The sequence below is a fragment of the Salvelinus alpinus genome, chromosome 11, assembly GCF_045679555.1.
Source record: "Salvelinus alpinus chromosome 11, SLU_Salpinus.1, whole genome shotgun sequence".
Classification (NCBI taxonomy): Eukaryota; Metazoa; Chordata; class Actinopteri; order Salmoniformes; family Salmonidae; genus Salvelinus; species Salvelinus alpinus.
Genome location: NC_092096.1, coordinates 39,033,973 through 39,053,685, shown reverse-complemented (window position 1 = coordinate 39,053,685; position 19,713 = coordinate 39,033,973). Strand labels below are relative to the sequence as shown.

Sequence of the window (19,713 nt, the reverse complement as noted above, 5' to 3'; positions counted from 1 at the left end):
GGAGCTCCGGATGGAATTTCCTCATCAGTTAGCTGACTGAGTCAGCTAGGGAGAGGATGTTAAAGGGACATGCAGACCGCATCTAAAATAACATTCTATAACCTTTATAGTGCACTCATTTTCAACCATTAGTGCACTACTTTCAATCAGAGGGACCCATGTAGCGCAGTACTTTTGACCTAATCCTGATTTTTCCAGCTGCGGCCATCTTTGTCAGTTTCGAGTAGTGTTTTAAAATGCAGCGAGCACAAAGGGTGTGTTCCATCATGTTCGGTGATATTCCTTCTGTGATGTATGGCTGCAGCAGGCAGATGCTCTCACACTGCTGGCCAGCTGGTGCCAGGTAAATGTCTGGCCTCCAGCCTTCCCAAACACAGAAGCCTTGCACGTATGGCCATGAGAACGGTCGTCTTTGGAGGTCATCAGCGCCGAGGAGAGAAAGTGTGTAAGGCTGTGTACGACTCTCTCTCCCCACTGTGAGATTAATGTCAGTTACGATTGCACACTTCAGGAGGAAGGCGGTATTATTGGGACGCGACCATAGTGTTCTGTGGGCTGTGATTCACTATAGAATCTATGCATGTCAGTAGAGACCATGGAGATACGGAGAGGAAATATGGAACAATTGCTATGTTCTATAGGCTAGCCTTTATCCTATGCCTACCGTCACTGTGTTGTAGAATTTATATGGTGTATATCTAATAAATGCTTGATTTCTTGCTCTCTTTTTTTTTTTTTACTCCGTTTTCTCTCCAATTTCATGGTATCCAATTGGTAGTTACAGTCTTGTCTCATTGCTGCAACTCCTGTATGGACTCGGGAGAGGCGATGGTCGAGAGCCGTGCGTCCACTGAAACACAACCCAACCAAGCCACACTGCTTCTTGACACAATGCCCACTTAACCCGGAAGCCAGCCACACCAATGTGTCGGAGGAAACACCGTACGCCTGGCGACCGTGTCAGCATGCACTGCACACGGCCCGCCACAGGAGTCACTAGTGCGCGATGGGACAAGGACATCCCTGCCGGCCAAACCCTCCCCTTACCTAGACGACACTGGGCCAATTGTGCACCGTCCCATGGGTCTCCCGGTCAGCTGCGACAGAGCCTGGACTCGAACCCAGAATCTCTAGTGGCACAGCTAGCACTGCGATGCAGTGCCTTAGATCTCTGCACCACTCAGGAGACCCTGAAAATGGTTTTGAATCTCAATGGGAATGAAAATAATAAATAAAAGGATAAATAGATGAAAACTAACATGCTCAGAATGTTGTTAAGCCTAAGTGGCGATGGTATACAAAGCATTAGTGATAGGCTATACAACGTATTAGTAATTGTATAAGTGGATACTTGATTTAGCCAATGGACTAATCCAGGCCTTCCTGTTTAGAACATGCCAACATTTCCCATTGCAATATCTGTCACTAACACGATACTCTATTACGTTTGTTTTAGAACTGCCGGGCAAAGTAATTTGGAACTAATCAATATGTCTGCTGTGTTGTACCAATTTCATGCCTGCGATCTGAACAAGAGTCGAGGTTAGGCCTAAATCGGAGATGCTTCTGTTTTTACATGGAGGGTGGTAGAGTGGGAGGGATGGAAGGAGAGGGATAGCGTTCGAAAGATGGAGGGAGAGAGAGAGAAGGGGAGGTAGAGTGGGAGGGAGGGATGGATGGGGAGGTGGGATGGGGAGGTGGTGTGGGGGAGGGGGAGAGGAAGCGGTGTTTTGCCTGCCGGTGTCATCTCATTTACACTCAAATCAGTTTCCCCCGCTCTCCTAACACGAGTGAGACAATGCACAATATGCAATTACACTGAAGAGATTCTTGTTGAATTTGGATTGGAATAAGCAAGCGGAATGTTAATGATACAGTCCTAAACTTTAGTTAGGCTGAAGCGAGGCTCGATGCATTGCCATTTGTGAATTATGGCTGAATGACACCGGTGAAGGTCTTGTGTGCGTCCCAAGTACCCTAGTATTCCATTTTATAGTCCACTACTTTTTACCATGGCCAATAGGGCTCTGGCTAAAAGTAGGGTACTGTATAGGGCAGGGGTCAGCAATAGTTGGCCTGCGAGCAAAACGGTCCCGCCAGTGATTTTATTTTGCTTTTTGGGGAGAGGAGGGGGGGCTTTTTGGTAAAAAAAAGACTGTAAAATCACCAGTAGTTTAGTTTAGGAAATCTCAAGTATTCCCAAGTATTTCCACGAATACAAAAAGAGACATTATCGTGTGTCAATGTAAGCAAGCTATGAAATTATTATTTTAAAATAAAATCTATTTTTAGGTTTAGTTGTGTTCAATTTGCAGAGCGTAAATAATTTAAATGATGTTCCATCCACTCCAACAAAAATCTTCTCACAGCTGAATTTTGTTGCAAACTATAGCAATACTGAGAATTCACTGCAATTCAATAGGATCTCCATATCTCTTTATATATACAAGGGCTCTCTGAGTTGAGAGATGGTTCAATGTCATATCTCTATCTAAAGGTTCCTATAGTTTAGTGCACAGACTAATGCAAACAATTGTAACTCTGTACCTCATGTGCATTCACTGCTCCATACATGTATGTTCAAGGACTCTCATCGAGTGAAGATAAATTGTTCATGGTCAGATTTCTTTAGGTTTCTGTAGAGTAGTGCACAAACCATAGAACTATAAAGTTATGTACAAAGCAAAACTATTCGGCTAGCAAGTCCCCAATCAATGTCATCCTTTTATTTTGCGATAGGAACGCCATCTAGCTCATTTCTGAATGTCCTGTTCTGAATATGTAAAAGTTCCTCTGCTATGTACTCAGCCAGTTTCCTCAGTCAGTCTTTTTGTTATCATAATATTCATCATATCTACAGTAGTCAATGGGTAGAGTAGGCAGCATAGTTGTCCATGTTCTCAACAGGAAATGGAAATAAAGACCTTTCCTCTTCAAATAGGGGTGTTTTTATGCCCAATTTAGCACGGTCCACTCTCGCAGAGTTTGAAGTATGCAGTGGACATATTGTGAAAGAATCCAGCGTTAAACCATGGCTGCATCCCATTTCCTATATACAGTAGTACACTGCTTTTGACCAGTGCACTAATGGGCCCTGGTCAAAAGTGCACTACATAGGTTGCAAATTGGGACACAGCCAATGTGAAGAATCCAGCATAAACCATTTTTTTTGGGGTGGTTTTATAGACCCAGAGGGAGCTCATCTTTCCCAATTTAAAAGTCCAATTTGCACCTCTCTGTGAGATTTATTCACATTAACGCTCGTGGGCCCCAGAACCCGGCCTCCTGACAATGTGGTGGGAAACCTCTTTAAACCCATCAAATTCTAAGGTTATGGAAGTCAGAGACAGTGAGGAGAATCTTTGGGTTTGGAATTCATTTCCTGGCACCCCAATGCCTGTATGTGTTGGATATCAGGGAATGTGGGAAAAATATACAGCAATTCAGAAATCTGCATGCTGTTGTCTTTCAAGGAAATATGTTTTCCTCTAGAGCGAACATATGTTTTGGGTTCATTTTCTGGCATCATGATCTCTGTAGGTGTTGGGATTTCTGAGTATTTGGGGGAAATAGGCTGTACAGTAAATATGCATGTCGCTGTCTTTCCAGGAAATATGTTCCCCCCCCGAAGCGAACATGATAAATGCATTAGGCTGATGCTGTAGGCTTATCTGTATCCTAAGGCTTCGTAGTGGAATATGGAATTGTTGACATTTGTGTTCATTTAATTATTCTCTTTTCTTTTGCTTTCTTCAGGCAAAGTATCTCAGTGGTCTTGTATATTCTTTGAAAGTGTCATAATGTAATTCTCTGTCTTTTCCACTTTCAGATGAATTACGAAAGTTGAGCTGGTCTGGAATTCCGCGCCAGGTTCGTCCAATCACGTGGAAGCTCCTTTCGGTAAGTAAGGGTGTTCTGATGAAATGGCTTGTCCTGCACTTTGTAAAAACCCAGAGTGCATTGAGTGAATGTTGGAAAAAGATCTTGGTTCCTTTCTAAATATAACAATGTGAATGCAAAGAGGGCTCGGTCCACAAAATAGGTGAAGTGAACTGGCAAAAGAGTTGAGTCCTCATTCAAAGGCAAGGGCAGTGTGAATACAAAGAGAACTGAGTTTTTACCCCAGAGTTCACATTAAAGAGGACTATATGTGAACCCCCCCCCCCAAAAAAACGAACTCAGCCCAATTTAATGATCTTTGCCTTACGGCTATGACCACATCACAGCCATGATACAAATGACATTCTTCTGTGAACACATGGCCTCTCATGTATTATTGATTAGTTATACTACAGATGGTTAGGAATACCCATTGTTAGAGCCTATCCTGCCCATGATATACAAGGCAACATACACATGGCCTCATTCATAAAAAGTACCATTGTTTATGTTGTTACCTAGCAACGCACTACTACTTTTACAGATCCACTTTCTCATCTGCCTAGCCGTGCAACTTATACACTTTATCCTCACTGTAAATAGCATCTAGACATTTGCAACATTGTTGCAATATTGAAATTCGATCTTCACTGTGCTATAATAATGAACCTGTTGGGAGTCTGGATGAGACAGACACCTTTTCTCAGCCAATCGAAATCATGGAATCTGCTTAGTTTTTATGGATATATACAAAGAAATGTCAATAAAAAAAAAAACAGGTGAAATGAAATCCAGCTACTTTGCTATCTTTCCAGCTTCAGTCTAAAGTGATTGTTAGCTCTGTAGTTGGCTAGCTAGCAATGGAGGGAGGAGCCTCCATATCAACCCTTGTTTTGCCATAGCAACCTGCAAAGTTCTGGAATGTCAACCAGCGCTCGGGTGGCTTTGCTTTACATGGCTTTGCTTTACATCGGTATGAATAGAGCTAACGACCAGAGAATGCTTAAAATTGCACTTGGACAACTAGCATTAGTGAATGTAGCATCACATTTTGTTGAACAATTTATGGTTTGGGAAAGAATCTTGCTTTTTAATGCTAGTAACCTGTTGTATAAAAGCAATTCTACACTCGAGTCCATGTGTTATGCCATTTTTACCATGGCTCTGGTGGCTGTTGTGGCCTCGTATTATTGCTTAACTTCTCTAGGGTAGGGGGCAGCATTCGGAATTTTGGATGAAAAGCATGCCCAAATCAAACTGCCTGCTATTCAGGCCCAGAAGATATGATATGCATATAACTGGTAGATTTGGATAGAAAACACTCTAAAGTTTTTAAAACTGTTAAAATAGTGTCTGTGAGTATAACAGAACTGATTTGGCAGGTGACAAGCGGAGAAAAATCCATTCAGGAAGTAGATTATATTTTGATTTTGTAGTTTTCTATTCAATGCCATTACAGTATCCATTGACTTAGGACTCAAATTGCAGTTCCTATGCCTTCCACTAGATGTCAACAGTCTTTAGAAATTGTTTCAGGCTTGTATTCTGAAAAATTAGGAAGTAAGAGCTGTCTGAATGAGTGGACCCTAAAGTGTCACAGAGCTTTTTCATGCACGTGACCGAGAGAGTGCCTTTCTTGTTTACCTTTTATATTGACGACGTTATTGTCCGGTTGAAGTATTATCGATTATTTAGCCTAAAAACAACCTGAGGATTGAATATAAACATCGTTTGACATGTTTCTATGAACTTTATGGATACTTTTTGGATTTTTTGTCTGCCTGTTTTGACTGCGTTTGAGCCTGTGGATTACTGAAGAAAACGCGCGAACAAAACTGAGGTTTTTGGATATAAAGAGACTTTATCGAACAAAAGGAACATTTATTGAGTAAATGAATGTCTGCTGAGTGCAACCATATGAAGATCATCAAAGGTAAGGGATTCATTTTATCTCTATTTCTGACTTGTGTAACTCTTCTACTTGGCTGGTTACTGTTTGTAATGATTTGTCTGCTGGGCTCTGTTCTCAAATAATCGCAAGGTATGCTTTCGCCGTAAAGCGTTTTAAAAATCTGACACCGTGGTTGGATTCACAAGAAGTTAATCTTTAAACCTATGTAAAATATGTTTTGTTTTCTGAATTTTTATAATGAGTATTTCTGTATTTGAATTTGGCGCCCTGCAGTTTCACTGGCTGTTGAAGAGGTGGGACGCTACCGTCTCAATGTCTCACGTACCCTAGAGTACCCTAAAATGTCTCACGTACCCTAGAGAAGTTAATTAAATAATGCTGTAATTGAAAATGTAACACCCAATGTAGGCTACTGCCCCTTTAAGAGCTAGCATTGATTTTGTACCATATGTTGTGATTGTCACCAAATATGTTCTCTTCTCACACTATTCAAACCTCACAATCAAATAAACAGCTTATGAAGTTCTATAGATCACATATTGCAAAAACATTATCTGAACATTGTGTCAGTACAAAACTCCACACATATTTAGGAATTTCTGTGCATTCATGACAATCGCTAATACATTTTCAAAAACGGCACACGTTTCTTCTGTGAACCTGTACATCATCGTCTCTTGTGAGGGGTTATGCCAGGGGAAACGGTGTTGCAGTAGTCGAGTCGAGAATAATGACGAGAGAACGTGTGGAGCTTTGTGTTCACATTCCGGGGCTCTTTTGAGTTCCTTTGGCGTGTTCACAAATTGTCTGAAAGGGACCATTCATTTTGTTAACAAAAATTGGCTGAATGGCACCATGTGTGAAAACACCCTAAAACCATCTTGTCAGTTTTCTCCTAGGCGCTGTCTCTCTCTCGCTCTCTCTCTCGCTCTCTCTCTCTTTCTCTCGCGCTCGCTCTCTCTTTCTCTCGCGCTCACTCTCTCTTTCTCTCGCGCTCACTCTCTCTTTCTCTCGCGCTCGCTCTCTCTTTCTCTCGCGCTCGCTCTCTCGCGCTCGCTCTCTCGCGCTCGCTCTCTCGCGCTCGCTCTCTCTCGCACGTGCTCTCTTTCTTCTCTCTTCCACGTGCTCTCTTTCTTCTCTCTCGCACGTGCTCTCTTTCTTCTCTCTCTCTCGCACGCTCTCTCTCCTCTCTTTCGCACGCTCTCTCTCCTCTCTTTCGCACGCTCTCTCTCCTCTCTTTCGCACGCTCTCTCTCCTCTCTCTTTCGCACGCTCTCTCTCCTCTCTCTTTCGCACGCTCTCTCTCCTCTCTGTCTCTCTCCTCTCTGTCTCTCTCCTCTCTGTCTCTCTCCTCTCTGTCTCTCTTCTCTCTGTCTCTCTCCTCTCTCTCTCGCGCGCGCTCTCTACTCTCTCTTTGTCTGTCTCTCTCTTTCTCTTTGTCTGTCTCTCTCTTTGTCTGTCTCTCTCCCTGTGATTCATGGAGATTAATAACGCTCTTTACCTCCATTTAGAAATTAATTGCCAGGCACAAATAATGTATTCACGATACAGAATGTTTACTCATTAAGCTATTGTTGCAGTTTACAGTGACCCAACTAGTGAGTGACTTCAGTCTGGTGATCACTTCAGTGTGTGGGGCATTACTTTGAGTGGTGTGACTTTCACATTAATTGCTGTGTGTAGTCCCACAGACACAATAGCTCATTAAATTGCCTAGGGGTACGGCAAAGATTTAGTTGTCAACACAAATTAGTGTCAGAGGTCCCCAGTTCTGTCTGAGGGGCTGAGATGCAGTGGTGTAAAGTACTTTAGTAAAAATAATTTAAAGTACTACATAAGTTATTTTTTGAGGTGTCTGTACTTTACTATTTATTTTTCACAATTTTTACTTTTCCTTCAACACATTCTTACAGAAAAGAATGTACTTTTTACGCCGTACATTTTCCCGGTTTTCCCACCCAAAAGTACTCATTACATTTCGAATGCTTAGCAGGATAGGAAATGGTGTGTCTTAGAAACTTTAGGGATGTAATGGGTTACAGTACATTGCACTCTATCTGGGCTTTGCCTCTAAATGGAATCACCTATTATTTTGCTGATGATGGTAGCACATCGATACAATATGGCTATCAGATTCAGATTAGTCATCAATATCCCAATTCAATATCACCCTATCAGGTTGTGCTGTTGGCTCTCAACGGCTTGGTTTTCTGGGATATTTGATAGGTTCCCTTAGACCCCCAGACTCTTCCCACCAAATGTTTAATATAGGCCTATACTGCACAACAGACACATGAGAGATGCAAGTGTTTGTGGTTTGAAAAAAAATGGAAAGGGCGGAGACAGAAAGAGATGCCAAATCCCTGCAACATGCCATCCCTATCCTCTCCTGAAGGATCCTGGGATATCTGAACACTCCCCTGACCTTTAAATCCTCTCTGTCAAGATGCAGTCTGCGATAGACAGGAGAGGCTCTGAGAATCTATTCTCCACCCTCTACCGCTATTCCATAAACTTGGAGCCACATAATAAAACTTCACTCTCGGCGCGTCCCCTGTGACCTTCTCTGCTCCCGACCGTGCCGTGGATATTCAATTTATTCCTTTCCAGAGGCTGGTTAGCGCTAGCTGTATTACCTCCTCTGAAAGAGACAATCAGGCATTCTAGGTTGTTAATACATTTTAATGCTGCATCACCACCCATACTATCCCCCCCAGTTGCATTTTTAACACCTGACTGCACAAATTATACATAACTGTCTCAATCATTATTAGGAAACGGAGGTAATTATAAGGTAAGAAAACAGTGAATGAGCCTTTTTATATTCGCATCATTCTACCGCTCCCTGGGTGATATCTCTATACGCTACAGTTATGTTTAGACTCATCTCTGTCTGTCTGTACCATAAGACACAGAGAGAACTTCTTCAGCTTCCGGCTCTGTGAAAAATAATAAGTGTTTCTGGAATAATGAATAAGAAGCTTTTAAAGAAGAATCGTCCACTTGGGTTCCAGTGCCTGGAGGGAGTCAATTAAGTGGATTTTCGCTGATAAAAATGGCTAAGCCGCCCGTGGCAATGTGTACACTTTCCTAATGGAGCGGAATTGTTAAATGTTAAGTGCTGGTAAAGTAGCAGCTAACTGGCTTTGTGGTATTGATGTGGCTGCAAGGCCAGATGTGATATATATATAGGCCCCATAGTCAGCACAGCATGTTAGCTGTAGCATATAGGCCTATGGGTCATTATATATCAAATCAAGGGCCTTTTTCCAAAGCCATTTTTTCATTAATTGATTTTCATATGCAATGACCCATGTAGAAACTGTATATAGAAATCATATCTCTGCACTCAAAACAACTTAGTGCCACTAAACCTGAAAAGTAGCAGCTATAACCAGCTTAAATGTGGGACGCCTCATCAACAGCCAGTGAAACTGCAGGGCGCCAAATTCAAAATAACGGAAATCCCATAATAAAAATTCCTCAAACATACATGTATCTGAGTACAGCACTCAAAGACCAACACAACCCAAACAGATATCCGCCATGTTGTGTAGTCAACAGAAGTCAGAAATAGCATTATAAATATTCACTTACCTTTGATCTTCATCAGAATGCACTCCCAGGAATCCCAGTTCCACAATAAATGTTTGTTTTGTTTGATAATGTCCATAATTTATGTCCAAATACCTCCTTTTTGTTCTCGCGTTTAGCCCAGTAATCAAAATTCATGAGGCGCGATCACTAGGTGCAGACGAAAAGTCAAAAAGTTCCGTTTCGGTCCGTAGAAACATGTCAAACGATGTATAGAATCAATCTTTAGGATGTTTTTAACATAAATCTTCAATAATGTTCCAACCGGAGAATTCCTTTGTCTGTAGAATTGCAATGGAACGCAAGCTAACTATCACGTGAACGCGCGTGGTCAGCTCATGCCTCTCTGGCAGACCTCTGACTCAATCCCCTCTCATTCGCCCCCACTTCACAGCAGAAGCCTCAAACAAGGTTCTAAAGACTGTTGACATCTAGTGGAAGCCTTAGGAAGTACAATATGACCCCATAGACACTGTGTATTCTATAGGCAATGAGTTGAAAAACTACAAACCTCAGATTTCAGGTTTTTGCCTGCCATATGAGTTCTGTTATACTCACAGACATCATTCAAATAGTTTTAGAAACTTCAGAGTGTTTTCTATCCAAATCTACTAAGTATATACATATTCTAGCTTTTATGGCTGAGTAGCAGGCAGTTTAATTTGGGCACGCTTTTCATCCAAAATTCCCAATGCTGGCAAGAGGCACCATGCCATTGAGTACTTCTCCCTACAGGCCAGGACTATGTCCCATTTCAGGCTACAGGAAGCCCTGGTGCCTCAGTGTTTGCCATGCTGAGACTGGCACACTGATTTTGGAGGTGCCAATGAAGGACAGGGTAGATAGCAGGTGATAGAAAGGTGCTATCACGGCCCGTGTGTCTGAACGGTCTCTGAGGGAAAAACACCAGTGATTTTTATGTAGAAAGACTGAGAAGCTCAGTTCAGGTGGCTTTTTAAAAGGACCTTCTACTCCAAAATGAATGAAAATACAATTGTATTGGCACCATCTGAAATACAATTTCCACCTCCAGAAATGAGACTAACATATTGATAAAATGATTTGGTACAACATGGTCCATATTATCAGGTATGCTATTAGCAATAAGCATTATCATCTGTAGCCCAACTGATGCAGCATAGTGGCTATAAATAAATAAGCTGAAGCATGGGGTTGCCTATTTGCATTTACCCTATTGGGCTAATCATTAGCTAGATCCGAAATGTAATCTTTTAACTAGTTAGCATCCTATTTATGAATTTTATGTCCCAAAAAATCTTGCATAAACACAGTGAATATGACAGGTAGGCCTACATTAACTTGGTAACCCGCCACCTGGGCTAACATGACCCCTGCCTGTACTTCTCACGGAAACTATCACCATTTTATCCCCCAACACTTTCCCTGGTTGCCACTCAACTAAAAATGTAAAGAAAATAAATGAAATCACTCAAAATAAAATGATTTTGAGGTAGGGTGGCGTTTTACGCCAAGTTGGTATGTCTCACCTTCATCTGCCTATGGCTGGCTCATCTGTCATCCTGACTCAGACCCAGAGCTAGAGCTCCACATCGATGCGCGCTATTGAACCCCCTGTGTGGTATGTGTGTTTCTGTCTGTGCTCTTGTGTTCTTGGTATCCCTCTTCTGTGTCTTTCTGCATGTAGTCCTGTGTTTGTGTATCTGTGATTTTGTCATACGAATTAAAACAGCAGGGAATCATCTTTAAACTAGAGCGATGACTCGTCAGGCCTCTGTGGGAGCAGAGGGGGCTGCCGTCACCGTTTTGAGGCGCAGTTGTTTTCCTGCAAAATCAATTCTCTTCATCCTGCTGACTTCTCACAACCTACTGCGCACACACACATATTGTTCAGACTTCAGCAACCCTCTCCAGCGCTCTACTAAGTAGAATTTTTTTGGTTTGTCAGTTCCTCGCTAGAAAATAAAGATTTCATTTAATCCCTAAATTGATTCCATAGGCTTCTTTTTTTCCTGAGGGAGAGCAGTGGGAGAACAGGTTGTGTGTGTTTGTGTCAGGTGCCAGCCCATTGATTCACAGAGCGATTAGTGGAGAAAGGAATCACCAGCAAGTAAATGGGATCTTTAGATGTATCTCGGCTGGCCAGCTGTAATACAGTAGCCTACTGACTGTCAGAACCTCATAGTTTTACTTTCTCCTCTTCCAAAACTTTCACAAGGGCCCAGGCTATTGATTCTTCTAATTTTCACAAATACAGATGCAGTCAAATATATTGGCACCCTTGAATTATTCACTATTTCTTTTAAGTTGAAAAAAACGTTGTTTGCGAGTGAATTTGTTTGACTTACAACTGCACAGGATCTAAGAAAAAAAACTGGAATTTAGATTTTTCACTTTAAAGTAAAAAAATAGCTAGGACTATATTATTGAATATTCATATTAAGTTGGTTGGAGGCAATGATTGTCATTTGCTGTGTAATTTCTCACCTGGTAAGTTGCAGGTGCCTTCATGGTTAAAAATAGCTATTCAACCAGTTTTGAAAAGATAAAATAGAGCATTCTACTCCATTGCACTTCATAGTAAGGTGCAACTATGCCAATATATTTGATTGCATCTGTAAGTGTGGCGGATGGATGGTAGTTTTGTTGAAGTTAGTTAGAATGCTCAATCACTGTGCGATTCAAACGAATCCCAGAGTGGACTGCAGTATCATGCACGAACCAGGGGTTGGAACCTGAATTATTTTCCAATCGTTTCATTCTGAACAGAACCACCTTTTTTGTTTTGTTCCACTGTTGCCTACCAGCAAAATAAAGGTCTGAACCGGTTATCGTCCCTTTTTAATAGATTTAAAAAAAACATTTAGCGCATTAAATTACTTAACCAATCAGTGTGGATAGAGCAGGCATGCTATTTGTTTACATTCGTGATGCACAGGCAAGTGTAGCCTATGGCGCAAGATGCGACTGAACTTTTGCGGGTGGGGAGAGAGCCAGCGAGGGTTGAGGAGGCAGCTTGAAGCCCTGGGCATCTTGTTATGGCCAGCGTTATCTGAATTATGTCCAAAGAATTATACCTAGGAGGAGTGGCTTCTATGGAGAAACTTTGAATTTCCTTTGAGTTAGCTAACGAGCTTGAGCTAGCAAGCTAACGAGCTTGAGCTAGCAAGCTAACGAGCTTGAGCTAGCAAGCTAACGAGCTTGAGCTAGCAAGCCATTGAGCTTGAGCTAGCAAGCCAACGAGCTTGAGCTAGCAAGCCAACGAGCTTGAGCTAGCAAGCCAACGAGCTTGAGCTAGCAAGCCAACGAGCTTGAGCTAGCAAGCCAACGAGCTTGAGCTAGCAAGCCAACGAGCTTGAGCTAGCTAGCAAGCCAACGAGCTTGAGCTAGCTAGCAAGCCAACGAGCTTGAGCTAGCTAGCAAGCCAACGAGCTTGAGCTAGCTAGCAAGCCAACGAGCTTGAGCTAGCTAGCAAGCCAACGAGCTTGAGCTAGCTAGCAAGCCAACGAGCTTGAGCTAGCTAGCAAGCCAACGAGCTTGAGCTAGCTAGCAAGCCAACGAGCTTGAGCTAGCTAGCAAGCCAACGAGCTTGAGCTAGCTAGCAAGTCAACGAGCTTGAGCTAGCAAGCCAACGAGCTTGAGCTAGCACGCCCGCCAACGAGCTTGAGCTAGCACGCCCGCCAACGAGCTTGTGTGTGTAGAGCGACACCAGAATTAAAACCACATCTTACCTTTTTGTAGTTGATAAGTCCGATGTGATACGTAATAACTACAGTAGGCCTATAGTATCCTTAACTAGCATTGAAAATGATAATCCATTCTTCTCTAGCTAATTAAAAATCTCTCGCCCTATCTTTTCTGAATCAAGCTTGAAACGTCAATACAGTAGCCTATGCTTCAGAGGGGCGAGGGGCAGGTAGCCTAAACATGCATATGTCAAGATTTTCAGCTTGCAAGCAGACACTGGAATACGTTTTTGAGTGACAGAGTGAGGGCTTTGCATAGGTGCTTTGTTGCATTTTGTTGTGGGACTAGGAAAAAAATATTCCTGGAACGTAAAATAACGTTGTTAAATCGGTTCCCAAGCTTTTAAAATAATGGTTCCGGAACAGTATGGATCACTTATGTTCCAGGTTCCTTTTCCGTTTCTTGAAAAATTATATTGTCTGGTTTTCGGTTCTGTTCTCGAAACCAGTTCCAACCCTTGGCACAGATACCTCCGAACACAACCATAAACCCCCCTTCTTACCGTGTAGTTTTAAAGACTGCGGTTGGCTCTGGCATGCTGTAGGAGACATTTACAGGCCTATAAAAACCTTGATAAAGTGCAGTGCCTCCCTCTGCTGTGTGTGTGTGTGTGTGTGTGTGTGTGTTCTCCCTTGTTGACCCTCAGTTCACCCTCCATTAACCTTGGTGGAGGAAACTTTCTCTTCCCTTTATTATGTAAAGTCTGGCAACAGCTGGGGAGACAGAGCAAGGTGCTCCAGCCACTCATCTCACAGCCTTATCTATTATTCTCACAACATCCTCTCCAAAAATAACACCTACAAGGCTATGTACAAACACTCACAAAAAAAAAGAGCACAAAATTCTCACTTTATAGTTCGAAAAGACAGTTTGATGAAGATTTACTTGGATTTGACCACTCTCCTCTTCCATCTTCACTAATGGGGTTACACGGTAGGATTAGGGGTCGATTTTTAATTGGACAGGAAGACACCTCATTTTAGGAATGACACTTTCATTTACCTAACTGTGGTTTGTGTGCCTGCCTGGCTGTAGAGCACATCTGCTCACAACTATGACAGTCCTGACTCCAAAGGAAGAGGCAATCCTCTTGAACCTGCTTGGAACTGACAGCTCGCGCTGATCAAGATTTTATTACTGTTGACATATATTTTTGTAGGTGAAGAGGAGAAAATTCTAATATTTTATGTGCTCTCTACTGTATCCAGCAAACATACTGCCAGCCCACCTCCAAATTACTATAACCAGTGTGTGACTCACTCAAACTGTGCTTGTACTGTATGACGGAGGGGTTTCAATCTTTCGAAGGACACAGTCCTTTTGACTCACTCCTATTCATGTTCTGACTCAACCACTGCTGGAAAGTCTAACATGTTCCATCAATAAAGTAACCCATTTCTCCTCTCTCGATTCATGAATCAAACTTCCACTCACATCCTGATTTAATGGAGTTTTCAAAAGGATTTGACCCCACCCAACCTAGTTATCCACTGCATATCTCACAGCAGTAGCACTCAGATAATACTTCCGAGTCTCTTCAAATACTTGACCTTCCTCTGTCACCAACAATAGAATACCAACCCTCACCCCCTCCCTTTACAGCACATTATCAAGTCAGTGTGATTACATGGATATATGGTAATGGCCCTTACAGCCAGTGCTCAGGGGGCTGCCTGGCACATATACGTCTTGTTAGAGCCATTTTGTTGGGCCGTGGGAGTGAAGAATGGGCACAAGCCTCAACTGCTCCAGAGATGAATGGTTTTCTGGGGCTGTAGATTTCCAGGCAATCAATTACTGAATCACTATAGGCCTAGTCTACACCACCAGGACTTGTCTTTTCTGTCCCAGACATATGGTGTATACTGTAGCTAGATACATTCTCACTGGAGGAGAGGGAGAAGTGTGTGTGTGTGTGTTCAATGTTATGCCACTGTTAGGCCATTAACCCTCTCTGCATTAATCTCTGCCCATCTGTTATTGAATGTGGGTTGAAATTATTTTCTTCATATGGCCAACAACCTGAACAGTTCCCTTTCAAGTTCCCCTGGCATACTGAAACATTTGCTCATGCAGTGGAAGTGTGTCAGTAGTACAGTGCTCTAATGGGCTGTGTCCCAAATGGCACCCTCATCGCTACATAGAGTAGTGCACTACATTTGCACTACATTTGCCCAGTGTGAGGCCCACTGGAGCGCAGTCCATTGAGCAGATTTAAAGTGATTGGAAGTTACTGTATCTCTAACGTAGTTCCCACGATGTGTGTGGGTGCTTGGGTGTGTGTGCGTCTAGCCTAGACTAGTGTGTATGCTGGGCTTGTGAGAAGTCATTCTCAATTCTCAACAACTCAACTTCTCTCTTCCATTTAAGAATGATGGAGGCCACTGTGTTCTTGGGGACTTTCAATGCTGCAGACATTTTTTTGCTTCCCTTCCCTAGATCTGTGCCTCAACAAAATCCTGTCTCGGAGCTCCACGGACTATTCCTTCGACCTCATGGCTTGGCTTTTGCTCTGACATGCACTGTCAACTGTGGGACCGTAGACCGTTGTGTGCCTTTCCAAATCATGTCCAATCAATTGATTTTACCACATGTGGACTACTTTCGGGCGGCAGGTAACCTAGCGTATAGAAATGTTGGGGCATTAACCAAAATATTGCTGGATCGAATCCCCGAAATGACAAGCTAAACATCTGTCATTTTGCCCCTGAGCAAGGCAGTTAACCCACTGTTCCCCAGGAGCTGATGACGTGGATGTCGATTGGGGGCCCCCACCTCTCTGATTCAGAGGGGTTGGGTTAAATGCATAAGACACATTTCAGTTGAATGCATTCAGTTGTACAACTGACTAGGTATCCTCCTTGCCAATCAAGTTGTAGAAACATCTCAAGGATGATCAATGGAAACAGGATGCACCTGAGCTCAATTTCGAGTCTCATCGCAAAGGGTCTGAATACTTATGTAAATAAAGTATTTCTGTTTTTCATTTTTAATACATTTGCAAAAATGTTGAATCCTGTGTGTAGATTGATGAGGAACAAAATGTGTTTAATCCATTTTAGAATAAGGCTGTAACAGAATGTGGAAAAAGTCAAGGGGTCTGAATACTTTTGAATGCACTGTATAAAGATCCAATCCATAAAAAATTGGAGGCCCCTTACACTTCTGTGTTGTGATGCAAACAATTTGCATAGCGCATAGAATTAAAAAGGTATTTTCGGATATTATTCATCCCAATTAGGAAGGTTTTTTATATGGACAATAGATTCGAGATAATATAAGACAAGTACTGGAACAATAGAACGCTATGAAAAATTAAGGGAACCAGCCTGGTATTCGAAGCTGCCTATGAAAAAGCTTTTGGTAAAGTACGACTGGAATTTATATATAAATGCCTGGAATTTTTCCATTTTGGAGAATCTCTTATACAATGGGTTAAAGTTATGTATAGTAACCCTAGATGTAAAATAGTAAATATTGGCTACTTCTCAGAAAGTATTAAACTAACAAGAGAAGTATAAGAAGGTTGTCCACTATCGGCATATTTATTTATTATGACCATTGAAATGTTAGCTATTTAAATCAGATCCAACAATAATATCAAGGAACTAGAAATCCAGGGCTTAAATACAAAGGTTGAACGCTGATGATGAATGTTGTCTGACTGTGTACCGGTACCCCCTGTATATAACCTCGCTACTGTTATTCTATTGTTGCGAGGCTGTATTCCTATTATTGTTATTTTTTATTTGATTTATTTCGTTTAGATTTGGTTTATTTTTTAGTAAATACAGGGTTCAATTCTCGGGCCGACTCTCTTCTCTGTATACGTCAATGATGTCGCTCTTGCTGCTGGTGAGTCTCTGATCCACCTCTACGCAGACGACACCATTCTGTATACTTCTGGCCCTTCTTTGGACACTGTGTTAACAACCCTCCAGACGAGCTTCAATGCCATACAACTCTCCTTCTGTGGCCTCCAACTGCTCTTAAATACAAGTAAAACTAAATGCATGCTCTTCAACCGATCGCTGCCTGCACCTGCCCGCCCGTCCAGCATCACTATTCTGGACGGTTCTGACTTAGTGGACAACTACAAATACCTAGGTGTCTGGTTAGACTGTAAACTCTCCTTCCAGACTCACATCAAACATCTCCAATCCAAAGTTAAATCTAGAATTGGCTTACTATTTCGCAACAAAGCATCCTTCACTCATGCTGCCAAACATACCCTCGTAAAACTGACCATCCTACCGATCCTCGACTTCGGCGATGTCATTTACAAAATAGCCTCCAATACTCTACTCAATAAATTGGATGCAGTCTATCACAGTGCCATCCGTTTTGTCACCAAAGCCCCATATTCTACCCACCACTGCGACCTGTACGCTCTCGTTGGCTGGCCCTCGCTTCATACTCGTCGCCAAACCCACTGGCTCCAGGTCATCAACAAGTCCCTGCTAGGTAAAGTCCCCCCTTATATCAGCTCGCTGGTCACCATAGCAGCAACCACCTGTAGCACGCGCTCCAGCAGGCATATCTCTCTGGTCACCCCCAAAGCCAATTCCTCCTTCCAGTTCTCTGCTGCCAATGACTGGAACGAATTACAAAAATCTCTGAAACTGGAAACACTTATCTCCCTCACTAGCTTTAAGCACCAGCTGTCAGAGCAGCTCACAGATTACTGTACCTGTACATAGCCCATCTATAATTTAGCCCAAACACCTACCTCTTCCCTACTGTATTTATTAATTTATTTTGCTCCTTTGCACCCCATTGTTTCTATTTCTACTTTGCACATTCTTCCACTGCAAATCTACCATTCCAATGTTTTACTTGCTATATTGTATTTATTTTGCCACCATGGCCTTTTTTTTGCCTTTACCTACCTTATCTCACCTCATTTGCTCACATTGTATATAGACTTATTTTTCTACTGTATTATTGACTGTATGTTTGTTTTACTCCATGTGTAACTCTGTGTTGTTGTATGTGTCGAACTGCTTTGCTTTATCTTGGCCAGGTCGCAATTGTAAATGAGATCTTGTTCTCAACTTGCCTACCTGCTTAAATAAAGGTGAAATAAAACTTAAGAAAATAATTGTTAACTGCATTGTTGGTTAAGGGCTTGTAAGTAAGCATTTCACTGTAAGGTCTACCTACACCTGTTGTATTCGGCGCATGTGACAAATAACATTTGATTTTCATTTTCATTGAAATCCACAATATGGATTCCTCCATGACTCATAGAGGATCTAGATATTTTTTCTAACCTCTGACGAAGGCCTTGAGACCGATATGTCCGATATGTAAAGCTTAATAAAGGGCAGTGATACTAGCAAGAGCAGTGTGCAGGTTTCTTATTTTTTCTCTCATGTTATTCAATTGTTACCATGCACCTGCAACAAAGATAGCTCAGATGTGCGAGTGCCTTTTGAATAGAAAGTTAGCAAAAATATATAAGATATTGCTACCATGGAACGGAAATACCTGTCTCTTTGTGGTAAAATCACCCTGATTTAATTCTTTAGTCATATCCCAGTTTACCTATTAGCTTATGGCCCTGCCTATACCTAACAACTTTTTTTTTAAATTATATGAGCAAAAAATGTAATTTTATTTGGAATTGCAAGCCAGACAAAATTAAATCGGCATGTTTATATATTGAATATGAATTCGGAGGGCAGACATTTTAATATTAAAGCATTAGAGGCTTCAGTCATCCAAAAGTTATACTTAAATCCAAACTGGTTTCCTGGCAGATTAGTAAGAATGGCTCACTCCGTGTGGCCTTTTTCCCCTTTATTCATATTACAACCTCTCACTTTCGGTTATTTGAAAATGAAATAATCTCCAAAATATCTGTATTTTTAACACAAGCCATAGAAAGTTGCAATTTCAGTTTAATACACCAGGAAAGACAGAACAATTATTTCAACAAATATTATTGTTAAACTCAAATATGCTAACTGATTTTTTAAAAATCTATCAAAACAGTAGAATTTTTGTAAATGATGTTACACATGCAGCTAACAAGAATATATGGAAATGTCTGCTCTATCCAAAATTGCGTCCAACTAATTGCAGCATTACTTCAAAAATGGAAGAGGGAAGGGGAAGATGGTAAGGAACTTGTCTCTCGGCATTAAAGACCAAAATTGGTTAAAGAAAATTGTGATAAATAAAAAAGTATAGCAGCTTATTAACCTTTCACGAGTATCTACCCCGGGTCCGGGATCACCCCCCACCCCCCCCACACTGAGTAGCATAGCCTAGCATAGCGTCACAATTAAATAGTAGCATCTAAATATCATTAAATCACAAGTCCAAGACACCTAATGAAAGATACAGATCTTGTGAATAAAGCCACCATTTCAGATTTTTAAAATGTTTTACAGGGAAGACAAAATATGTAAATCTATTAGCTAACCACGTTAGCAAAAGACACCACTTTTCTAACTCCATCAGTTTCTTACTCCATCAGGTGCTATCACCAATTCGGCTAAACTAAGATATTGATAGCCACTAACCAAGAAAAAAAGTCATCAGATGACAGTCTGATAACATATTTATGGTATAGGATAGGTTTTGTTAGAAAAATGT

The 19,713-nt window shown here is 41.7% G+C and overlaps 1 protein-coding gene across 2 annotated transcripts in view; it reads left to right on the top strand.

Annotated features, from left to right (window-relative positions):
* The window catches only part of LOC139534114 (TBC1 domain family member 22A-like), a 203,033-nt gene that overhangs the window by 30,773 nt on the left and 152,547 nt on the right, over window positions 1–19,713 (top strand). For both annotated transcript variants that reach the window (XM_071332882.1, XM_071332881.1), the window contains exon 6: window positions 3,830–3,900. In XM_071332882.1, coding sequence (XP_071188983.1) covers window positions 3,830–3,900 — 71 coding nt within the window. The remainder of the gene's footprint in view (window positions 1–3,829; window positions 3,901–19,713) is intronic.